Source organism: Argiope bruennichi, chromosome 4, assembly GCF_947563725.1.
Source record: "Argiope bruennichi chromosome 4, qqArgBrue1.1, whole genome shotgun sequence".
NCBI classification, from domain to species: domain Eukaryota; kingdom Metazoa; phylum Arthropoda; class Arachnida; order Araneae; family Araneidae; genus Argiope; species Argiope bruennichi.
This window is the reverse complement of record NC_079154.1, coordinates 81,800,796-81,826,687: the sequence shown is the minus strand read 5'-3', so window position 1 is coordinate 81,826,687 and position 25,892 is coordinate 81,800,796. Positions and strand designations below refer to the sequence as shown.

Sequence of the window (25,892 nt, the reverse complement as noted above, 5' to 3'; positions counted from 1 at the left end):
TTGCAGCATAGTAATTAAACTCAAAAAATATTTTCAGCAAATTTTTTTTTAATAAATAAAAATTCTTTTACTTATTTTTATTACATGTGCTTTTAATATATATTATTATTTCACTTTAATTATGTTTTACTAAGTGCAGATTTAATTGTTTTTTTATGTATATATTTAGACCAGTCAAAACCTTCTTAGGAAGAATATCAGATACAGATATTTATTTAGACACAAAGCGATATGACATGGTAAATACTTATTTTTTAATACCGTGTGTTATTTTATTATCTGATAATTGATTTTGTTTTCTGATAATTGCCTGAAAATAAAATCATTATTTTAGGCTCATGAAATCAAAGGAATAAAAATATTTCATTTCGAATCTGCTCTTTATTTTATCAACAAAGAATTATTTAAATCATCTTTGATGAAATATGTGCCTCTGAAAGCTGAGTAAGTATTTTTTAAAATAATAGTGGTAATTTACTTTAATTTTTACAATTTAACATTAACAAAACATTTTCTATTTTGCTTATAAATATATATGAATATTGTATTACTATTTTCTTCCTATTTGAAGAATATTAAAATATAAATATCAATGAATATTAAACTAATCAGAATTAGATAAATATATTTTCAGAAAATAAAATGTGACTATTTAATAAACACGAATATTTTTTCCTTAAATATACTGTTTATTACAAATAAATTGCAATAAGATGGTATATATTTAGACCAACTATAAATATCTAGAATTTTTATTCAAGATAAAAAACTTTTTTTTCCAAAGTTTTATAATATTGTAATTTTTACATTTCTCAAAACATGTAAGTTTCTAAATTTCAAATTAAACTCAAGATATTTTAATTTAAAATAATTTTATAATTATAATAAAATAGCAGTTAGCTCTTACATTTTGTTTCATGCTTCTAATAAATATCAAGTAAAATTTCATATCATTCCTCCATCTCTCATTGCTATTAATAAATTTATATTATGAAGCATGTGATGGCATATGCTTATTTTTTAAAAAAAAATACTAGAAGATAATATACCACAAAAAGAAGGAAAACTTTTATATATTTTATACTCATTATTAATATTCAGTAAAATAGTTTACTTATTTGAAATTAAAGGTGAAGATAGAAATCAAATTAACATATTTTTTTTTTCTTTTTATATCAGTGATGGAATTAAAATTGAAGACAGAATTCATCGAATAATTATTGATTGTTCAACATTCACGTTTATAGATATTTCTGGTTTAGAAACATTATTAGAGGTAAAAAAATAATTTTTTCTGCATTTAAAAGAATTCTTTACAAAATGTAAATGCTTGCTCATTCTGCTAAATAATTAAATTGCTTTGGTATGAAAAGACTATATTTGTTTTCCATACCAAATTATTTAATTTCTGTGTTTTTCTCATTTTCTACCAAAAGATCTGTAATGAAAATCAATTATTTAATATTTATTTATATTGTATTCACATGTATAGCAGACAAACTAAATCTTAATACATTTGTAGAACCTTCAGATGATATAGAAATTTTGAGTTACTCACATTTACTTATTTAATTTTAAATATTTTACAACTCATTTACAATTCATATTTTTTTCCTCAGATACAATTCTCATGCATTCCTATACTTGCAAATTATTTACTCCTTAATTTAATAGAATTAAATTAAATATGTATTTTTATGATTTATAAATTATAATTTTTGTAAGCAGATGTGCCATTTAATTATATTTAATATAAGGATATATTGAAATCTTAGGTATTAATTTTTATATTTTTTCAATCCAGTCTGTCACCTTGAAAATTTGTATAAATATTTATTTCTATGATATTACATTACTTAAAAATCTGTAAATTGATTCAGCTTTCAATTTTTTGTAATAAGAGAGAAAAATCTAGAAAGAATATCTTCATGATGAGAGTTTTAAATAAACATTTTGCATTAAAATTGCTATAAAATAAATATAAAAAATAAGCGTATCAGTTAAATTCTAGAAATATTTGTATCTTTTATACAAAATATGGATACAAAAAAAAAGTTTGAAAAAATTAGCCAGATTTTTTTTTTTTTAATTTACTTGTTTTAAAATACTTTTATAACAAAAATACCATAAAATTGGAAGCATTTTCATGTACACATTATTTAAAAATTATAATTGAAAATTCTTATTTTAATAAAATTCTATGCATAATATAATAGATTATTTTCAATTTAATTGTTTGAAAGTGAAATAATATAAGAATTCATAAACATTTTTGAGTGAGAAATACTGAATGGATATTTTTCTATGCATTAGTATGAAAATAATTTTTGATTTTCAATTCTATCCAACTTGAAATAAAAATTATATAGTCTTCTTTAAATAACATTTTTAGAATATAGGAATATTTTAATGTGTCTAACAAAAGCTTTTCCAGAAAATTTCAAATGAAATTGATATATATATTTTTTAGATTATACAAGAATATCAGGAAGTGGGAGTTGCAGTGTTTTTATCTGGTTGTTCTGGTAAATAATATTTCCTGTTATCAATTGTTTATTCAAAATAATCATTCTTTTTCTACCTACATTCATAAACATAAAAATTCTACGCAATAAGAAACAAATGTCAAATATTTCCAAATTTGGATACTTTAAGTAGAGGTGTTTGTAGCTTAAATAACTTAATGACCGTTATTATTGTATGTCAAATATTGAATAATGCAAGGTAAATTATAATTTTTTTGGATTCATTCTTCCAACAATAAAAGTTTCTTTCTAATTTTTAAGGAAAAGAATTCAAGTGGCATTAAAGTAACTTGTTTTAAAAGTATATAAAAACAGCAATAAATTTATAAAAAAAGAAGGGAAAAAATATGAACCTTTTATAAAGAAACATGGTTATTCTGCCATTAGAAAGGTTAACAGAAAATTAAAATTATTTCTTCTTAAAGAAATAAGTAACAACTATCAAACTAGCTTTCTAAGCAATCTGACCAATCCCAGCATTACTAATAAGAGCATCAATAGCTTTTCTGTGTTTCATGCCATACATGAAAGGTTAAATTAATCAGGGGAGAAAATTAGTAATTAATGAGCTTATATTATACAACTTAAATTTTAATTAGTGAGGGGACAATTATATTTCTTTGAATTTGAATAATCATTAAGTTTGATTTCATCTTATCCTCATCAGCTAAAGAAGAATTTCTTTTTATGTTTTGTTTAATGTATCTTATCACAGTCCAGTATTTATACTCTGTTTCACACTAACTTGGCAGTAATGCATATTCTAGGCATGCCGAATCGCAGTCGTTGTGGGTCGAACTGGGTTACTTTAAAGTACTAAGTTACTAGAAATGCAGATCGCTGGCACAAAACTTTATCTCGCAAATTTTTCGCCAAATAGTAAATATTTATCTACTTTATTATATTATCACTTTATCGGAGAATTAATTGTTTCCTTATTTTTTCAATATTATTGATACATTATTTTAATAAATCATTAAAGTTATTTCATTTCGTTTCATCGTTTCTCAAAAGAAAACCCTAAATCTTTCAATATTCTGTAAAGCGTAGTTCGGCTAATGCTTTTCGAAAAGATATCTATATCATCGTTCACATCTTTTAAAACTTTATCTAATGTTGGAATCTCATTTCTACGAAAAAATGCATGGATTTTTCATCAAATTCAGGATAAAGTAAAATCATCATATTTTACAAGACTTGAATGTTTACCTATTGAGCCCGGTCGTTTCTTTCCATGGGTACTTAAAGGACTGGATGCCTTTATTTATTTTTTCAAAAGGAAAGCTGTTCATTGCGAAACACCTGTAAGATGCGAAACTCTATCGACGATTTGATTAACAGAATCTTGAGGGTTTTCTCGGAGTCGAGAATAAACATTTAATATGTTTCTGCATGCTGCACTTTTTGTTGGTTTCACTCGTCTTGAAGGTGTGCACAGCGTAGTCGGTGTAATTCTTTCTCTTTTCCAGACATTTTAGTAGTGAATAGAAATGATGAATCGAATAAATATTCAACAATCAAAACTAATAACTATTAATGCGATTAATAGTATCAAAAATATCAGCTGGTAAAAAAACGAGAATAAAAAAGTATGAAAGATGATGATGACTGAATGAAGCTGAGTTGGCGGAGACATAAAACAGGGGTGTTTGTGCTCCGGGGATTTTGAACTTCGATACCCGGAAATTCCGGGGATCGTCGTTCAAAAGGAAGTAGGAATAATAATGAATTATTTATTTTGATCTGGGTAATTTTGTTTGCTTTGAAAGCAGAAAACGCAAGGTCAGTGTGTGTGGTGAAAACTTTTCCTTTCTTTCTCCAAAGGCAGTGATAATGCGTGAAAAGAGGGAAAAAACTTCTTTTTTGTTCTTTCCTTATTGCGAGTTATGACTCATTCCCCCGGTTCTCGGACATTCTCTTCTGGATTCTTTTCGGCAAGTAGGGGCGGCAGAAAAAAAAGGGAGAGACTTCGTTCGACCAGATGTGCGATCACGTGACCTGGGTTCAAAGGTCTTAATTTTGCAAAAAAAGTAATTCATTGAACTTTTATAATTAGGTCATTTAATACTTCATAATCATAATTTTTCATTTCTCCCCCCCCCCTTCTCGAAACTCCAAAATGTCGGTAGTAAGTCCGTAAAAGTTTCAGGGGATTTTTTGGGGTCCCACAAACACCCCTGATAAAAGAAAAGCGCGCCAAATATTAGACCTTGAAGACCGGTTCTAGCCAAAGTGGAATTCATTATGTCAATCTTTTAGTTTTATTCGTTCGCTTTATTTACAAAATACTTAACAGATAAGCACTTCTAACTTGAGAATAATTTTAAATATATACTGATAACAAAAGGATTTCTGTAATTTATGATATTATTTGATAAATTTCTGCGCATTTTAACTATTTTAAAGTCGGAATTGATGAGGAACTCTTTCTCAACGCGGAGCATCACATTTTCTACCTTTTACAATACTGCCAAGTTAGGGTGAAACAGAGTATAATAGTAAATAAATGTCAAGGAACTTTTGCAACATGCAAGTATTGTATTTATATAAATGTATCTAGAGTAATAAATTTCATAATTATTATGAAAATATTCCTTTTTTTTACTAACATTTTTCTGCAAAGTGATTTCATTTGATTTTTACGAATTATTTTATGTTTCAGTTTCTATGCTATCTGTAATGGAACATGCTAAATTCTATGAAAGAGTATCTCAGCACCCATCAGTGTTTCCCACCATTCATGATGCGGTTGAATTTCAGTATTTACCACACAGCAGTATTTCAAACAGCTGATAGATGTATTTATTTTATTATCTGTTGATGTTGCCAATGTAAATATGCTCTTAAATATAACTGTTGTAATATATCTTATTGATGACAAGTATTTATAGTAAAAAAATGACCGAAAACTTATATAACATGTAAGAGTTCTTGCACTTATATATATATTTATCTAGAATATGTAAAAGAGGTGGAAAAATAATTTATAAAAATTATATTTTTAAAGAGAACATTTTTACTTAAAAAAAATTATTGCAGTAACCTAAGTCATTGCAGTACATATTTTTAACTGTGAAACTTATTTTCTTGCATATTAAAAAAAAATATGGATACTTTTTTAAAAACCAGAATTTGTTGATGAAATTTGAAATATTTCTTAAAATGAGTAATTATTGTTATGAAGATATTCAGATTTATTATTTTGAACTTTTGGAAAATAAATCTTAAGTGCTGTGATATTGAGCAGCTTATAATGAAATGAAAATGTGATAATTATTAGTCTACTTAATACTTATGGTTTGATCTGTGTTGTAATATTGTAATTATCTTGTATATATTCTAAACTTGATTATGACAATTTGCTTATTTATCTGTCTAGTAGTTACTGCAGTTTTGTTTTTAATCTACAATTGTTGTTTATTTGAAACATAATTATTAATCTCATGTTCTTTTCATATTAAATTTAAAATCACACTATTTTGAAAAACTTTTAAATAGTTGATTGTATTTTTCTAAGAGTAATTGTATATATTTATCTGTGTTATATTTTGTTACATAACATTATTTTTGAAAGGAGTGCTGATAATGCATTGTTTAAAATACATAAATATCATCATTAAAGTTTTTAATATTTATTCAAATAGTCAGTATTTTGTCTAAATTTATTAGCATTATGAAATTTCACAGATAGACATACTGCATATTACGATAAAGATACAGTTGTCTTTAATAATTTTATAACAGTACTAATCATTGCATTTTCATAAAAATAAAACTAGAGGGAAAAAAATTCAGATAAATCAGTAATTTATTTATTTATTATTATTATTTTAAAAGTTTGTACTTGTTAAGCGATAAAATGCTTTAAAAAAAAGCAGTAAATAATCTTTAAAAAAATAATCATTAATATTCTACTCTCAGTGTTTTTTCTTAAAGAAAAGGTTTACTCAATATATTTTTGATTTAATAAAATTATAGTACAGAAAAAAATCAAATTTATTATGGTAGTTCATTATATTATGGCTGATAGTTTGGATACTATGTTCAAAAGTCCTTTTAAGCCCTTTAATTTCAAAATGGAGTCTTGTATAGTTAGGGAAGTTGTATATACCTATAGTAAAGTGACTATCTGAATTTATCGAGACAGGTTATGGTGCCATTAGTAGCAAAAAAAAGGATATTAATTAAAAAGCCCAATTTGAAAAATACACAGTGAGCTTTAATAAACACACAAAAATATGTTTCATGAAGTTATCTGGTAAATTAATAGATGTATTTACAATTAAAATAATGAATTTCCTGTAATTTGGAAAAGGATTAATCAAAAATTGGAAAATGTATTCTCTGGTATCATACAGTTTTTCTCAATCAGCAATAGAGAAAGTAAACAAAAATAACGTGTTTTTTTTGCAACAAAGTAACAACTTTGATTGCAAATATCTCTGAAATGAAACTATTTCCTGTGTTTTTATTATGATATAGCATACATTTTTCTAATTTGTCTTTTTATCCAATATCTTTTGTAATTCTTCATTTTCACGCTAGACACTGTCACCTGCCATAATAAATTCAGCATTGTCACTTTACTATAGGTACATGTTACTTTCCTGACTATACAAGACACCATTCTGCATTTAAAGGGCTTAAAAGGATTTTTTGATATAACATTTTTGATATAACATATAAAGGATTTTTTGAGTTATAACAACAATTTTTCAGTCATAATAAAATAATAATGCTGAAAAAAAAATTTAAAATCCAGGACGGGGTAAAGAGAAAAAAACGTTATTGCAAAAGAAAAGATGTAATAAAATTGGTATTTAGATAATAGAATGATTTTTTCCCTTACTTTTTCATCTATATAATTATGGAAATGGAAGGGGGGGGGATGAAGACTTGTTCATGTTATGCTAAATGCTTTTTTAATTTTCACTTACATCTTTTTTTTTATTATTAATTGTTGATGGCGCATTACAAATCATTTGAAATAAGGGATTATCATTATTTTGGGCTTTCACAGCATAATAATGCAATTCAATTCGAAAATCAAATCTTTAGAGAATGAAATATAAATATTCTTTTGATAATGAAATATGAAAGCCATTTCCTCATTATTTAACTTTCTTATCAATTAAGAAATTTAGATTAATAACCTCAGAATGACCCTTTAAGAGTAATCTCCCCACAAATAACAAGGATAAATGCTAACACAAAATACAATTATTTTAAAATGACTAGTATTTAATGTTTTTCTTAAATGCCATATTAAGCTTTTCCTTGTAGGTCTTAAAAATAACCTACCAATACTTTTATGTATGGACTGGTATACTGATCAAAGGCTTTATTTTTTATTAAAAACCCTGCCAAAAGTATTTTAAACCAGAAAAATCTGAGAAGAGAAATTTGATTAGTTAAAGTTAAAAAATTTAACTTGAATTGTGAATCTGAGCCAATAGCTTAAGCTGGCTCTTATTGTTTTCATCATTTTTGACATAATGGCAATAGTTATTTGAACTGATATATACAATTTGTCAATAAATGATTGAGAATGCATTCTCCTGCATAATCATTTAGATGACAGTTTAATTCTTGGCTTATTCAATCAGTCCATGCAAGATAAATTGATTACTTAGAAGGACTTCATATGTAGCTGAAAACAATCAAGGGTTTATTTCCCAATTACTTAACAGGAAGAGAGACTTTATTTCTTTTCCCATTTAAATAGAATGTTTAATTTTTATCAAGTCAATAATTAAAGTTTTAATATCTACTACATTGGGTGATACTTAGATTTTTTTTCCCTCTTATGCAAAATACATTTCCTTAAATGTTTTTGTAAATTTTTATAGATTATTCTTCAGCTTATCAGTAAAGAGAATAACCCCAAGTACTTTCTGAAACAAAGGTTTTGAGAAAGAAATAGAAAACTACTCTCCAATACTTTCAAGCCATTCAAAAATATTGTTTACAATTCTCCTTTATCATCCATAGAATAAATAACAGAAAATGAAATCCTAATTAACTATCAGACATGATACAGATTCAAAACCAAAACAGCTGAACCACATAAAAACATATGTGCCAAATATAGATAACAAGTAGTAAAATATATTTAATTGAATAATATGAATATATAAAAATAGTGCTTAGGATATTAAAAATATTATAAAATTGATACAGAAAAGAAAACCAGTCAATCTCGGGAAAAATAAAATTTCAATTCTGAAAACATCGAACTATGCATTTTCATGCAAATATGTCATTCTGATATAACTATTTATCAGTCTGTCAAAAAAAAAAAAAAAAAAAATTCTAGTTATCTGTATTATCTAAGGAAATAATAAATCGGTTTATACTTAATCAACCACAGTGAAAGATATATTCAAGTTTTCTTTTTTAATCAATTGAGTTAATTAAGAAACAAAGGACTTGGAGGAAGTGGGGATGAAGAGAAGTAGAGAGAGAGGTCAATAAAACAGGAAATTGAACTCTATACAAACATTTGATATCAAATGTCAGTTCCATTTGTATAATCAAAATGCACTGAACTCCATGAATTAGATGTTTATAAAACAAATGGACACATCAGCTAAATTCCATCATTATTATAAACCTTATATGGCTAGCAATGCTGGATGACCAAATGTATTTCTTGAGTAGAAAGCTAACAATTCAAAAAGTTTGCCATTCTAAACAAAAATAGAATAATATCTTCCATTTGTAACTAAATCTCTCGGAATTCACAGACCCTTTGGGTTTTCAAAAAAGATATTTTTATCCCCATTCCTCAAGATATAATAAACAAAACCACATGAATTGCCTGAGAAGCCAAGGGCAAACTATCACATATGATAATAACATAAAACAACTTGCCATTTATTGATCACCTAATCTATATGATGCTATATGATGATTTAATAAACCAAAAGCTGTCGATAATATACCCCAAATCTCATTCTGCACTTCACATTCTTTTTCAAGGTTTTTTTTTTTTTTTTTTCCCCTCTCTCTCTTTTTTCTCAGAAATTATTTATAAATTGAAGAAAACATCTGTTCCAAACATTGGCAAAATGAAATTGCAGAATTTTTCAACCATTTGAATACTTATTTCCACAATTCTTTTCAAAGAATAAAAGATTTTTTAATAAAAATAGCTGAAACTTTCTTTTTAAAAAATTAACACTGTTATTTCTACACTTTCAATTTAATATTTTATTTTCATTATCTGGTCAGAAATTATCAAAAATATTATTACATTTAATAATTTAATTAGTTATGCAATTTTTACATACAGAACTGAATAATCTTTTTCAATTTGTAATTAAGAGAGTAAAATAAGTTTTAACATAAATTTTATAAGCATATGAAACAACTTTATTAATCCTTCAGCTACAAAATCAAGCAGAAATAAAAATTTGTTTAACAAGGCTTGCGTTTCTCCTTATTAATAAAGTGGGAAAACAAACTATCTTTATATTCTATTGGCAGATAAGATCTCAAAAGCGTTGGGGCAATATAAATATGTAATACTAAACTTATGCTTTACTTACAGTAAATAAAGCCAAGTAATCGGTATTGAACACATAAAATCTAATATATATCTTTTAAAAAAAAAAGTTAACCCTCCAATTTCAAATTTGACTTGTCACAAACTGCCACATGATTGTCATATATTTCCTTCCTCTTTTTAAAATAAATTGTTAAATAGAGTGGGAAAAATCTTTTTTTTTTTACAATGATTACTTTCCCTCCCACTGTCGATTGATGTCTCGAAATAATGTACAAGGCTAGATGCTCAATTTACATTAAGCTTTCTGCTTGATTATCAAAATGTTCTAGCTAAAATGCCTAGGTGTCAAAAATTTTAATTCAAAAAGAAACTAATACAGTATTTGATGACATTGTTGAATCTCATTGAGAGTTCAGTAATGAAGATGAATTCAACATTTAGAATTCTTTCAAAAGCTGCATTCATCCATTTTATAAGAAATTATGTTATTGCAAAACAAAACATCAGAAATTGTTTTTTTTTTTTTAATGAACAGTTTTACTGCATTTCAAACAAGTTTTCTTAAAGCTCATTCTTTTTCCTAGTAATATGTAAAATACTCATTAAAAAACTATGAGTTCTGATATTATGAAATATAAAAAAAAAAACTTTAATATTGGTAATTATTTTATACAATTTTTAATAATTAGTAATTCTTCGAATTATTCAAAAATGCGTTATTTTGTCTTTCATCAGGATTTGTTAAATAAATTACAAAAATCTTTAATAGAAGAAAACTAATTTCTTCAATAAACTTTTCGTCATAGAAGAAAAACAAATTTTTTTACTATAAATTCTGAAATTTTTAATCAACTTCTTAAAGCAAAACTACAAATTGAAATATGAAAATAACAAATATACTTCACAGCTTTGTAGAAGATATCACTATACATTTCTTTTAAACTGCAGTATTATAACAATATTTTAATAAAGGAAAATTCATCAGTTAGTGATCTATATAGTAGACCAGTTAATTTGAAGCTGTCAAATTGGCACAAATAAAGTTAGTAAGGTTAAAGTTTTGCTAAATTAAAAATTAGGATGTTGGCCTGATAATTTCTAAAAATCTTAATAAATTTTTGTAGCATTAATTATCTTTCTATTACAAATCAATTATATATAGGATTCCAACTATAGTAGTTTCAGATCCATATCTCATTATTACAATAAGTCTGAAATGTTTCTATTGTTTCTAATATGTAATTTTTTCATTTTCAAAAGCTAAAGAGTTAAGATTATCCGTATAATTTGCATGCAATACTATAAGAGATATAATTAAAAAATAAGATTTTAAAGGCATTAATATATCATAAGTGTCTACAACATTAAGAATGTTAATCATAAAGAGAATAGATGCAAGATTACTAAAATAATGAAACTTAAAAGTCTCAAAACTTGATTTAAAAATAATTTGTTTACAAATTTACGAATAAATTACGCATTTGACATAACTGCAATTAAAAAGCAAGGTAAAATAATTCAGCACTTTATTTCCAGTTCATTCATTCAGACGATTTGGATTGTTAAATAGTGGAATCAATATAATATAAAGTAGGCGAATTTATTTTCATTTGAAATCATATTCTCATTTGATGAATCTCTTGCTCCAACATTATGAAATTGGAACAACCATATATACAAATTGATAAATTTCATATACAAGAACATTTATATGAACATCTAACTGGCAAATAGTCTAATTTGGTTTTAACTCAAATAAAGTTTAATTAAGTCTAAACGATATTTAAATATATATTTTATTTCAGTTTTTCTTATTAATTCATGGATAAAACATTTCAAAGGTGATGCATTAAAATTACATACGCAAACTTTTAATACCTACTATTAGCAAGATTTCTGAAATAAAAAGTTTTAATAAGGCACCGTAAAGTATTTAATAAGCCAAAAACAAAAAACGTGGTGTATGTACCTTATAACTTACCTTTCTATAATAATTGATATTTCACATCAATTAAAATACTTTACAGTCAAACTATTAAATTAAATGTCAGATATTATAATAGAACAAATTCTGAGAATACTGCCGAATCTGAAGGTAATATACATATATCTAATATATGTCAAAAAGAAACTTAGTCTTCATGCAGATTTTCACAGATCACAAAAATACATTTTAATTCCATTACTTACATCTCTTTACAGAGATGTCTGCAATTCTTATTTACCTGTTAAGTTTTTTTAAAAAAATTTATGCAACATTTATGTAAGCGATGACATCGAAAAGATTAGCAATATAAAAATATTATCGACAACACAATTTTTCTTATATTTAGATGGAAAAAAACATTAAAAATTTTTCAATTATTTACCAAGCAATCAGTTGAAAAGAGAAAGAAGAGAGACAGAGTAAGATTCAAATCTGGTAAACTTTTATTACATTATTCTTATCACTGCAGCAATACAAAGGTAATTAGTTACAAGAATAATGCTGTTTTAGAGTTCACCAGACATTTAAGATACATTTACTTATTCACTCACATCCACATTTTCTGTTTGAAGTCCTTTGAAGGTAGTAACAGGCACGTGTGTTACCAAAGTGTAGAGCTTGTGAATTGAGTCTTCATCATCGTTACGCCTTCGTGAGAGCTGGACTCGGACTCTGTATGGAACGTTTCGGACTCCCTTGGACCAAATGAATTTGTTGAGACGGGTATCAACTCGTACATCGGGGGTTCCCATTTGCTTTTCGGCAAATTTTCGAATTTCTTTGATAGCCCTAGGAGCACGTTTCTTGAATCCAACACCATGAAGTCGTTTGTGCAAGTGGATAGTATATTCTCTTGTCACAACTTCGCTAAGAGCACTCTTTCCTTTCTTTTCACTCTTGATCTTGGCCATTTTAGTATTAATTTAGAAAATAAAATGCGAAAACTGCACGAATGCCAGTCCTCGGACACGTCGAGACCAAAAAATGGCGTTTCCAATTGTAAGAGTTGAGGTGCACAAAAGTACTTGTGGAAGGAATAATGCGTACTTTAACTGTGAGTTCCAGCTAATTATTTTAAAATCCAGTTTTTTGTTTAATGCGCTTTTAAAAAATAATAAATGAAAATTTAATATAATTAAAAATATTTTTCATTGGATTTTACCTCAATCAAAATGATAATTTTTTTTAATAAATTTGCATTTCTTTGAATTTAATTATCAAAACATTTACTGCATTTATTATAAAGCTAAAAGATTTAGTTTGAAATTTAAGAATATTTTAGTTTATTTACGACAGTCTATATCAAGATTTTAAAATAAAATTGTTGAAATGGCTTGGCCTGCAGTACTCTCGGTATCCAGTTAATAAATAATTAAAATGAGCAACATTTTTGCTGCTGGGAGGTGTGGTTTGTTATCAAAATAACCGTATAGCCTTCAGGTAAAGAACTTCAATTTTTCTTTTACTGAAATAAAATAGCTTGAATTTGTTATTGTTACTTATCAAGAATTTCATTTCTTTTTTATTTCATGTGAGTACTGAATAAAAAAAATAATAAATTATTCGAGGATTCAAAGGGTTATTATTTTAACGCTGGGTCCGGATTTTTATTTTTGGGAATGCGTAGTCACACAAATAGAAATAGAGTAAGGACATACATCTCTTTGAGACCCAAGGATTTTTTTTCCCTTCCTTTTTGTCCTTCTCAGCAGAAGCGTTCACGATACGAATGACCTACTGGAAGACATTTTTCTATCTTTTGTAATGAAACTTTGAAAAATCTTCAGTGCTATGGTAATCGAAGTTTCGAAAGAACTTGATGTAGTTCGAATTGGTATCGATAGATATTCTTTAAAAACCGGCGTGCGATTGCGAGTAAGTTGTTAAGAAGTGTCAGTGTGTTGCTATTCTAAATTCGCAAGTGATTAATTACTTTGCAAAAGTAAAACTATAATCACCGAAATCTTTCAAGTGCAGTTTCGACGGGTGAAGTGAAGTGTAATTTTTTTTATGTTAATTATTTTGAGAAGTATCTGAAATTTTGGCTTTTTTTCATATATACTTAAAAAACAATTCCTTAAAATATTTTTGAAATATTTTGATATCTTCTAGAAAAATTTTAATATATTTTAAAGTTGGTTGCAGTATCTTTTTTTTTTTTTTTTTTTTTTTTTTTGTCTAATTTTGCTTAATTTGTAAAGCATTTTTTCATCAATATTGAAGTTTTAAATTATTAATTCACATATGCTCAATTTCAGATTTTTAAAATTATATGTTGATAAAATAATCATTTGAATGAAATAAAATGTTCTGCTTTCTTGTTGCATATATTTTTTTAATATTCTTTCAATAAAATAATGGAATTAAATATCAGCTCTTTATTCTTATGAATATTTAAATGAATTTTTTTTTAAAAAATTTAATCATTTTTGTTGTAATTAACTATTTGCTCATCAGATATTTTTGCAACTTGGGACATTTTTTTCAATTGCAAAAATTAAAGTACATCATCTTGTACATAACATGTGTCAAGCAAATGCTGTAGGTACACTTTTGTTGCCTCTGTGAATTAGTTTATATGATATATCACTAAACCATTATGATTCTATTTTTCTTTAAATGCCTATCAGTTACATCTCCAAGCACCATGTAGTGTGTGTTATTCTTCATTTCATTTTATCAAATTAGTGATAAAAGAATTCCTTGCTGATGAGGGAGGATTTGAATTTTGAATAGATAATCATGCTGGTGGTCTTAAAGAACCACAGATCTTCTCTTCAAAAATTTTGAAAACGGAAAGAGTACTTTTTTTTTCTATTAAAATCCCTATATTTAATGATGTTGGTTTTTATATTAAATAATCAAAACTTAAATATTTAATATGTTGTGTATAATTGATTCTAATGAATAGGGCAGGATTATAATATAGTCTTTTAAATAAATTCATCAAATATATCCTGTTTTTTCGTTTTGATAATTTATCATATATATGAAACTAGATGGACTCTTAACCAGGGACTGTTTATTTTGGATATTTGTGGTCTTATAGATTAATGCATTGCATGGCTGAAAAAACATCAACTAAAAAAACACAGTTGTAAGTTATATATACCTTTAGGTTGTACTTCCAGCTTTATCAAAAAATTGTTGAATTAATGTATATTTCAGCAGTGAATTGCAAACTTGTATCAAGTTGATTGAGTTTTTTTTTTTTTTTTTTTTTTTTTGCATTTAAAATATAATTTTGTGGCAATTTGCTTGAAAGTCTTATACCTTGTTGACTAGAGACTGCCTATGTTTAGACACTGGACTAAAATCAATCCAGGTGTTCCAAAAATCACTGACCAGTAGCAGTTATCATGCTTGCCCATTATTTTCAGTTCTCTTCTAGATATATTAAATTAAGTGGTATTAATCTGAACTGAATAATATGTAAAAAAATAATAAGGCCAAACTTAGATTGGTGTATAATTTGGTCAATATTTGTTGTTTGAAATGTTAGTATACTGTTTTTGTATTCAATAGCTGTGTAAATAATTCCATAAAAAAGAAATGCATGTTCTTAAATTTTAAATATTACTTTTGTATGTTTCCAGACAATTTTAATAGCTATAATCATTTTTATTTGCCTTAAAGCAAATAAAGATGCTGGTTTAGTTTCTGAACTATTAAATTATAAGTGCTTTGCTTTTTTTGTAAAATTACTCTATTTGTCCTTTAAGCTGATAGAGACAACTTTACTTTGCTATTTTATAATATAGATGGATCATGACCATAAAAGAAAGCAAAGAATAAAAAATGTCCTGAATAAGGAGGAAAACTTTTTAAAAAATCAATTTTTATCTTTAAAGGTTATTTTGAGATTTCATTTACCCTTAATGTACTGTTGCATTGCTTGATATATTCTTTGTAAAGGTGTTGCATTGAAAATAAATAAATAGGCAAAGCTCAATTTCTTATGTTTTATTTTTATATAGACAATCATGGATATAAGCCTACGAGTTATCAAGGAACCCCGAGGGTTTATCAGGATTATCCAATGTGTATGTAATTTTATTTCATTCATTTATTTATTCGAAAGATGCACTTGTTTAAAAAGTAAAATTTAAGCTACAAAATTTATTCGTCATTATATCAAATTGTGAAATTTGTAAGTTAAAACTGTTGTTTAATAGAATTCTGTTACTTTCTATTCTTAAAATATAGGAATCTTTTTCATTTATATGTTTTAATAAATTATATAATAATTAAGGGACTCTTGAACTTTATAAAATGTATATATAACAAATTAAAAATACATCCTTGAAATATATGCACCCAAAATATATGTAATAAAGATTTTATTCTGCATAATTTTTAATTTACTTGAAAAATTTTACCATTAGTGAGTGGTACATGTGTCTTAGTTTAAGAAACTCTGTAATGGTATAAGTAGTGCAGGTTATAATTATGAGTCATTTTATAATAAAGTATTTATTTTTATCTTTTGTAATCTAAATCAAGCTTTTGCAGATTTTGAATTGTTTATATTTTTATGTTGATAATAATTTTTAAAAATCGTAACTCTTATAGCTAATGGCTATTTTGGCATTCTCAACTACTGTTGGCTTTGTAACAGAATGTGCATTTACTATTACGTGTGGAGATACCAAAGAGAACGAGATTAAAATTGCATACAATTTTGGATATCCTTTTGCGTAAGTCAGTGTATTTAAATCTATATACTCTAAAATAAATAGAATGATATTTAAAACTTTTTTTTAATTTCTTGTTTTTTCACCTTTTTGAGCAAAACTTTTAAGAAATTAGGAAACCTAGAAGAAAAAATTATAACTATCCAAATTTTATTGGTATTTGCGTGGTCATAAATCTGCAATGCATCTTCATTTGTGGTTTGTGTACTGTTATATCATTGAATAAATTGCCAAATTTTATTTCATTGTCTAGCACAAGTTTCTGAATTTATATTAAAATTGCAATAATATGTAAATACCTGCATTTTTATTTGATTCATTAGAAAATAAATTGTAATAGTTATTAATCTATTTGCATGTGAAATGTGCAGAATGCAAAAAATATGTTGAATTCAATCTCAGTATTTCTCCCCCCACCCCACCCTGTTTTGTTTTGCATTTTAGCAAAAAGACATGCATTAATATTCTTATCTTTTAATTCAAATGTTTATCAATAAAATTTTGCAAGCTGGAACGCATAGCAGTACTTTGATTATTTTTTTTACTCATTAATTAATGAACAGTTTTTGAATTTTTTTGATAATATTTTTTTTTTTTTCTGCTCATGTCTCTCTGCTTGTAGTTTCATATCTTAATGCAATGATAACAGAGAACAAATTTGTTTATTTTTTAACTAACCACATTAGGAATGTATATCTTGTTTATTTTGCATGTTAATATTAATTTAACGTTCAGCCTAATGAAATATGGTGAATATGTTTTCATCATATATATTGATATATTAAATAATCATTATCGTATTCTGGTATGTTTAAATATTTTGCTTAACAGTTCTCCACCATTACATGCTTTATTTAAAATTGGTTTCTTCAATTTTATCTATACAGAAAATGTTACTTTATGCGTTGTATTCACTGTTAAGAAAATAAAACAATATAAGTTTCTAATGAAATTTATATTGTTTTATTATATCTAAAGTATAAAATTAGTATTGATTTATAAAAAATTTTGTAAGTGCATGTTTATATGATTATCATTAAAAATAACATTCCATTGCTTTTACAATACTCCATTTCTTATATGAATTAATATTTAATAAATGTTGTATTTATTAATTTTAGTTGTTATAGTTTGGAAGTAAATAATTTTAGGATGCATTTTTATTAAAATCTCTGATCATCTATTGATTGTATTAATTTTTTATATTATTTCCTTTGTGCTTCTCTAATCTGACGTCTTCAGAAAGGTAAGCATTTCACAAATCATGTAAAAATTTATCATTATAAATTCCTGACAAAATTTATTTTTATTTAAGAAGTTGAACTTTTCATCAATTGTTTCTGATGAATTTAGTAATTTTTGTATTCATAGTGTGGCTCTTTTATTTCTGTATATAATTTCTCATTTAATTGTCTTTATTTAATATATTCCTTTTACACTTTCACATTCTGGAAGTATATTTTTTGTAATTATTAATATATTTGTGATGCAAGAAACTTGTTATTCATCTTACAGTATATATGTGTTTTATACGCATGTAAGACAAATCAAAATATATATACTTGTAAGTCTTGCAGGTTTTAATAATACAAAAAAAAAATGTAATTAATAAAAGTTATGTTTGAAAAATTAATTAAAAATCAGAGGAAAAAAGTACAGTAATAAAATTGATGCAATTATTGAGCTAACTTTCTTTTAATTCTAAAATATATTAAGCTAATGCTTGTGGAATAATTTTTTAGAAGTTTGACAAAAAAAAAAAAAAAAAAAAAAAAAGTAAAATCTCAACACCCATTCTCCTTCCTAACCTTAGAGATATGTATTCTTAAAGATCTTTTATACTGAAATGTATGCAAAAAATTTGATTTTTTTATTTTTTTTTTATTATTATTTGCGCACATAATTACGCAAGTTCATCTTATTTAGTATCGCTTCTATTAAATTTAGTTGTAAATATGTATGAATTTTGTGTATAAAATGTATCAAAATTTTGAAATAAACTTGATTTTGTTTAAATAATTCTTACTTTTATAAATAATGCAAAGGCTGTTGAACGATTCAAGAATAGATAAGACAATATAAAATATTGGGGATTTTATTTTGTATTATGTTGGAATTTAAATTCTTTATTAATTAGTTATATTTTATTTTCTAACTTGATTCCTTAATGAAATTTTTAACCATGTGTCTGCTTTTTTCTAATATTCTCTTTCTTCCTATTATTAGAAATGCTGTGTTGCATATTCCTGATGACTGTTCCCAAGATTTGGTAAAAATGGTCCTTCCCATCAATTACTCAAGTGCTGCTAAATTTTTTGTGGCAACCGGAGTTCTTTCATTTCTGTATACAATTGGGATAATGATTGTATACATCTTCCTCCATCAGGCATATACTGATAACACCAAATTACCTGTTGTGGTTTGTATCATTTTAATAAATATAACAATATATCTTACTTTTTTTCCCCCTGTAAGCATATAGTTTTGTGCTAATATTGAATTTATTACAGTACCATCTAAAATCAACCAAAAGAATTTGAGTATTACTATTTTTGTGCAGTTGTCATCAAAACAATAGATTAATCCTCTATTAGATATTAGGAATTTTTCATATTCTTTTATGTACCTCTTTTTAATCAGTTGATATTGGTTTTGTACCTTTTTTGCTGTTTGTAAACCATTGTGAAATGGGTGGAGGAGGTAATTAACCCTCTAAGGAGCTGCAAGACTGTGTCTTTTAAAGTTTTTTTTAATAAACTCCTTTGTTTTAATAGATGTTAAAATATTTAAAAAAATACAGTAACATTTAAATTTAATTAGAAGATCTTAACAATTTTATATTTATGCCTTTTCAATTGAAATTCTTTTCTATGTGCAGAGCTAGAAAATGGTTTTTGAATAAAAATTTGCCTTTAAAAAAAAACAATGTAGGTGATGGAAAAAAAAGCAAATTCAATGAATGTTAAAAAAATTAGTTCTCAAAACTTTTATTTCTTTATCAGTTATTGATATTGAAAAAGATGAAATAAAAATGTTCCACCCATCAATAGCTGTTTGTCACCCCTTGCAAAGCATTTGACTTTGTAGATCAACTTTTTAAATTTTGGTTGACTTTATTATTTATTTCAGTAAGTTTATATGAGTTTTTTTAACTGATCTCATATAAATTACCATTAACTAGTATTTAAAATAAATACTTGTTTAATGAAAATACTTCATATTTTTCACAGAGTAGTAAAATATAAGTATTTAACAAGAAAAAAAAAATATTTTTTTTTCTAAAATATATATATATATATCAAAGAATATTCAAGTTTTTTATAGTTCATAATTTATGTTAAAAAAAAATAATGAAACATACTGCAGTTTCTCGAATTGACCAAGTGTTGCTTTCAGTTTATAGTTTCTTTCTGTTTTATGAAACTTGCCCCATATTTTCCTTTACTTTGAGCTTAATTGGCTCCCCCCCCCCCCTTCTTTCTCAATTTTTTTTTTTTTTTTTTTTTTTTTTTGTCAGAACTGAATAATTGAAAATACATGTATTAATCATGAATTATTGAATTGCTGTTATCAAATAGCATATATATTTTTTATTTTAAAGTAACTATATTATTGGACTGTATAAATTAAAATGAAGAAATTTTGTGTTTAAATCATAAAAGATTAAATTTTTAAAACTTTACAATATTTAAAACTTTTAATGGAATATTTAATAACATAATCATTACAATAAAGTTATGAATCTTTTAACGTATAGCAGCTTTGTGTCATTGTTTGAAAGGGAGAACTTGAATATAATTTAAATTCCCTATATGATGGCATATAAAGCTATGGCTAAGTTATAGGGATTTTATGTAATGATTAATGCCAAAATTTCTATTAAGTCTACTTTTAAATCAAATTTGCTAATCCTAATTCATCTTTTTCAGGATTTGGGAATTACTGCTGTTTTGTCAGTATTTTGGATGGCAGGTTCAAGCGCATGGGCTCAAGGGGTTACTGATCTCAAATACTATATTCATCCAGATACGCTTTTCACCTTTTTCTCCATTTGTAAGAAAAATACCTGTCAGACTGTTGAAGATGGATCATATGGGGTGCTCAATGGGTCCTTGGTAAGACTGTTTTTGTTTTTTTTCTATGCAATATGTAGGAGATGTGCAGTTAAATTTTTATATTATATATAAAATCTTATATATTGAAAATAATAATGAAAAAATTATTTAAAATAATTAAATCATTATGTAAAAATTTGATGTTTACATAACATAGATGTAAAGTAAAACATTTGCTTATATTAAAGTCTAAATAAAAGTCACAACCATCAAATAATTGAATAAATAAGTCAGATTAATATATAATTAATAGAATGAATATATGTGTATATTCTTTAAGCCTAAAATTAAACCCAAGCAAAAATTTTTGTTCAAAGCATAAATTTTCTGTATTTGTTCCCTCATAAGAATTAATTAATAGATTTATTTTGTATACTTTGTTTTCTTCTCTAACAAGTTTCCTAAATATTTTTCCTGAAATTATTTTTGTAACGGTACTTGATGTTTCTGAAATTATATGTTTGAAAATAGAAAATATGTCTATTATTAATTATTCAAAATTTTATTTCAATGTGAAATATTCGATATCTTACCTTTTACACAAAAGTTTTAATTATATCTCTTTGAAAATTATAGTTATAAAAAGCACTGTGTTCTTTAAAAAGAAATTGTGTTATTTTGATAATTTGAACTATAAAAACATCACAAATTTCTAATGTTATCTGTACTGCAGTAGCACACAGTTTTTTTTTTTTTTTTTTTTTTTTTTTTTTTTTTTTAATTAGGAAATTCTATTAAACTTAGTTGAATAGACAGATCTCCTCTTCAATTTTCAGCAAAGCATATTGTATGATATCTGAGAATGCCTCAAACTTCCTAACTTAAAACTTTCCTAAAAGTTTTGAAATTTTAGCACTTTTTGTATTTTCACTATGACAGTATGCTCTTTTGATATTTCCAGAACTTAATTACCAGTTAATTGAATAATTTTAATTCCTGTAAGTAACATTATTGTAAATTTTTGAAAATATTGATTTACAGATTTTGTAATATTTATAATTTATTATATATTATAACTGAAAAGAGAAGAAAATAATTTTAAAAATTTCCTTTTTAGTATGCTAATAAATTTGTTTTAAAAAACTGTTTTTATTAGATACTTGGCTTTGCAAACTTTTTGCTGTGGACCAGTAGTTTATGGTTTGTGTACAAAGAAACAGTATTCCATTCATCTGAAGTTCCTTCTCAGCCTCCTCAGAGCCAGGCTACTAAAAGTGGTGTTGGAAGAGTGTAACTTTTCAAATGCATACACTTGAGGCATTAATTGATCAGCGATTTTTTTTCTTTCAGAATTTGAAAATACAATCTTGGCTATATACACTAATTATTTCTTTTCACTGAAATCTATTCATTCATTCTTCATTGATTTTTTTTTTTTCCATTACAGTTCATTTTGTCAGAAGGATTTAAGCTAATTTCATTGTTGACACTTTCTGTTTTCGTTGATTATTTCTGTGAATATGGTATTTTGTTGTGATTACATTGTGTCAAAACATTTGCCATTTTTCTTAGATTTTTCTGATTTATAGTTTTAAGTGGCAAAACGATTATAGAATTATTTTCTTATTAAAGATATTAGGTGAAATAATGTCACATCTATTGATTGTTACAAATGTATGCACCATTGATTTATTTTTGTGAATGCTTTTATAGAATTTTTAATCTATACTTGATGAAGAATATGTATTGAAGGATTTTATCTGTGCATGTCTTTCATTAAGAAATGAAAATATACAAATTATTTTAAAACTTTGATATACTATATGAAAAAAAAATTAGGAATGCAAGATATGCTTGGTAAGCTTTCTTTTTAAAATACATTTGTATACTTTTATATTAATAAATATAGTTTCAATCTGCTGTATAAACGGAATTAATAAAAGTGTAATTTGGTAACATTTATTTTTAACTTTTATATTTAAGGCAAGATTAGAATTTAGAATATATAAAAAAAAAATGAAGGAATGAGCAATTGAACAGTAATAATTTTCTTGCTGCCATCCTAAATCATTAGTTGTAGCCTATATTTATGTGTTTTCTTTTATATTATAAAATCACATTTATTAAAAACCTTTTTTTTTTACTACCTCATAACCCAATCATAATTACACCAGTAAGTGTGTGTTATTATATTTGCACTAGTCTAACAAATTGCACAAGTGATATATTATAGCTTTATCAATTTTATGTATGCTTATTATATTTGGTGATGGTACTTAAGTATTATTTTACAGCAAAAAGTTTTAAAACTTATCTTTATTGTACTTAATTTTGTTTTAATGTTTTATTATTGATTTAAATCTTTATATTCAAGAGCTCAAAGTAATACTAAGACAGCTATGTAGTCATTGTTTAGCTGACTGTAAATAGTTTGTGTATTACTTAGTTTAATGTTGCCATATTCTTGCTTTGTTAATTACACATCCTGCATTTGTCTATTGTTTCAAAACAATTCATTATCAAATTGTACAAATTAATGTAGTTATTTTTTTTCTATTTATATATGTGTTGTACTTCTCTTTAATTTCAAATTTCAATTGTAAATAAGTGTCTTTTTTGTTATGTCATAATTTAAGTTTTGATTTTCTTTTGTTTGCTTATTTACAATATTCTTATTACTGAAGTCAAAAATTTAATGTTTTGGAAAATCTTATTTAAAGAGATGTTATCATCCCAATTGCATTTTAGATTTTAATGATTTTTCAAATTGATTCAGAATTCTTTTGAATGGAGGAAAAAAATCAGAATTCATATAATAAAATTTACCATCTTTTTTTTTTTATTTTATTCTGCCATAAATATTACTTATACACATTATTACACATATAATATGATTTTGTTGTATGAAATAACTTTTGTCATAAGAGCTTAAATTCCTTCCTTGCAACTAAGTATTTTGTTATATACTAATAAATGTTTGATATATGTTAATTAGCTTTTTTTGTTAATTTATCAGCACTGCCATTATTTGTTTCCTTTGTACTGATTTTATACCTTCCCTTAATGCACTGAAGGATTGTTTTCTATCCTTGTTTGAAAATAAACAATAGTTACATTTCTCAATTGTGTCTATGAAAGTAAAATTATTTTATGTGGGTTTTTTGCCTTATTATAAATAAAACAGTATCTAAATTTGTATGCAAAATAATCTACTTATTGTTAATTAAATGAATTCAAAGAAATAACTGAGGTTGTTTTCCTTTCTTTTAGATTATAATTAACTCCTAAAAGAGGATGAAATGTTGGGTAATTAATAAAAATGTTACAGCTTTTTTTCATGTGTAAGAGAATCATTTATATATATATATATATATACAAGAAAAACATTAGTTTTACCATATAAAAATTCCAAAGTTGAAAATATAAATTTCATATACTCATGATATAGTGTTTGCAAATTTGAATTTGTTGGTGAGATAAGAGTGAAGTTGAATTTAAAAAGATGAATGCTCTGATTGAAGTGAAATGAAGTCTATTTTGACAATATATAATATTGTAGTTTTAAACATTTTATTTTATTAATTAAATGAGAAGAGTGTTTCAGATTTTAAAACTAATGCAACCTGTTTTGATTTGAAAGTTTTAACTAGAATTTTTTTTTTTTTTTTTTCAGATTACAGTTTAATTATGTGCCAAGTATTCTGAAATTTTGCAACCGATTCAAGTTTGGAAACATTCATTTACATTAACATAAAATAGATTATTATTTAGTTTAATCAAGAACTATATTTAATTGCATGATCTTAATGAAATAAAATTTCATCTCAAAAGTGAGAATGGATTGTTTAACAAAATTGTAAAAATATTTTGTTGGGATTTATAAAAGAAAAAAACGTGTACTCAGCAATGGGATTATATTGTCTTGTAACGCTTATGAAAGCAGTTAGGACCAAGATAGTGCTATATTTCATGTATATATGTAATGATATCTCTTAATCTAATTTAAATTCTAATTAATTTCCTATTTTTTATCTTAATTTAGTCTATATTAACTTCATTTAAAAATGTATTTAAAATCCAATTCTTTTTTTAATTATTATTTAATTAATGCTACACATATTCTGTAAAACAACTGAAATAAACAGGTTCTCAGGCTGTGAGTGAAGAGATAAAAATCCTTAATGTTTGCTACCTTCTTTTAAAGATACCTAAATTTCCCTATCCTAAATAGAAGCGTGTCATAGAAATTTCTATCAAAATCATTGAAGGAGGGTTTTTTTTTTCTTTTGTGTCGCAATATAGACTGACGTATTTCTTATCACTTATCCCCCCCCCCCCGGGTGCACCTCGAAAAGAGGATGAAATGCTTCCCGTATGGTGGTCAGATCTCGTCATCCTGGAAGGTACATAAATAGGTGGGGGATCTGGCTCCTCCTATCGATGACAGGACGTACTTCCTACTGGAAGGGTTGTATCATGGACGGTGATGGCCTTTAGGACTCGACCACAGTTTTCGCCGATGTTGCTGTAGTGGTGGTCCGGTTATTCAGTTTTCTTTATTCGTGTGCTTTCGGGCGGGTCGGAGAATCAGTTATATGACTTACCACTTATTCTTGTACATAAATTATGCCTCCCAGGATGGAATAAATCGAAGTTAAAAATTCAAAAGTGTCTTCTCAGCCACGCATCTGCTGAAATACGTTCATATATATATACATATAAAATGTAATCCTTGTAGCTCTTTTTTTTTTTTTTTCTCTCTCTCTCTCTCTCTCTCTCTTTCCTTGTGCAGTGTGTTTTTCTCAATATAAATATACTTTAGATTTTATTATTTAATTATTCAGAAATTAAATTTTTGAAGCGGTTTACCTTTTTATACCAATTCTTCTATAGGAGTGTCTGAAAATTAAAATTAAAATGCATGTATCATGAAAATTGCCTTAGAAGAGAAAAATGAGGTTTCTCTAAGTAATCTTGATTCTTTTTTGCATATTATTAGAGAAATACATATTTCCATCCGCAATAGTAGTTACAATTGTTATCTTAACATTTAAAGTCTTGGCACTTTTCTTACTGCAATTTTCTTGTTGAAAAAAAAAAATCAGTATATTTTTTTTTCTA

At 25.6% G+C, this 25,892-nt stretch overlaps 3 protein-coding genes across 9 annotated transcripts in view; 2 read left to right on the top strand and 1 right to left on the bottom strand.

Annotated features, from left to right (window-relative positions):
• Positions 1-6,009, top strand: part of LOC129966052 (sulfate anion transporter 1-like) — a 99,028-nt gene extending 93,019 nt beyond the window's left edge. For 2 of the 4 annotated variants that reach the window (XM_056080405.1, XM_056080404.1), the window contains exons 16-20: positions 170-239; positions 335-444; positions 1,180-1,276; positions 2,471-2,525; positions 5,188-6,007. In XM_056080405.1, coding sequence (XP_055936380.1) covers positions 170-239; positions 335-444; positions 1,180-1,276; positions 2,471-2,525; positions 5,188-5,318 — 463 coding nt within the window. In that variant the 3' untranslated portion in view covers positions 5,319-6,007. Of the gene's footprint in view, positions 1-169; positions 240-334; positions 445-1,179; positions 1,277-2,470; positions 2,526-5,187 lie in introns of all 4 variants that reach the window. The other 2 variants (XM_056080406.1, XM_056080408.1) reach the window with 2 other exon arrangements.
• Positions 6,010-12,447: 6,438 nt separating this feature from the next.
• On the bottom strand, positions 12,448-13,036 carry LOC129967059 (60S ribosomal protein L31). Its single transcript, XM_056081705.1, has one exon. The coding sequence runs from the start codon at positions 12,931-12,933 to the stop codon at positions 12,562-12,564; it is 372 nt and encodes a 123-aa protein (XP_055937680.1). The 5' UTR covers positions 12,934-13,036; the 3' UTR covers positions 12,448-12,561.
• Positions 13,037-13,325: 289 nt separating this feature from the next.
• LOC129966708 (synaptophysin-like) lies at positions 13,326-23,995 on the top strand. Of its 4 annotated transcripts, none has more exons than XM_056081231.1 (6): positions 13,326-13,462; positions 16,000-16,065; positions 16,595-16,719; positions 18,943-19,135; positions 20,646-20,831; positions 21,928-23,994. In XM_056081231.1, exons 2-6 carry the CDS (start codon positions 16,006-16,008, stop codon positions 22,063-22,065), a joined length of 702 nt encoding a protein of 233 aa, XP_055937206.1. In that variant the 5' UTR covers positions 13,326-13,462; positions 16,000-16,005; the 3' UTR covers positions 22,066-23,994. The 4 variants fall into 4 exon arrangements, with proteins under 4 accessions (XP_055937206.1, XP_055937207.1, XP_055937205.1 ...); XM_056081232.1 differs by lacking the exon at positions 13,326-13,462 and adding an exon at positions 13,476-13,553; XM_056081230.1 differs by lacking the exon at positions 13,326-13,462 and adding an exon at positions 13,716-13,897 and having other exon boundaries at positions 21,928-23,995.
• Positions 23,996-25,892: the final 1,897 nt, after the last annotated feature.

Bases quoted from the DNA above. Each gene is read 5' to 3' on its own strand.
- LOC129966708 (XM_056081230.1), top strand. From the start codon at position 13,814: ATGGTAATCGAAGTTTCGAAAGAACTTGATGTAGTTCGAATTGGTATC. The intron at 16,066-16,594 runs GTATGTAATTTT...TAACTCTTATAG, and splicing joins TTATCAGGATTATCCAATGT to CTAATGGCTATTTTGGCATT. The intron at 20,832-21,927 runs GTAAGACTGTTT...TGTTTTTATTAG, and splicing joins GGGTGCTCAATGGGTCCTTG to ATACTTGGCTTTGCAAACTT.
- LOC129967059 (XM_056081705.1), bottom strand. From the start codon at position 12,933: ATGGCCAAGATCAAGAGTGAAAAGAAAGGAAAGAGTGCTCTTAGCGAA.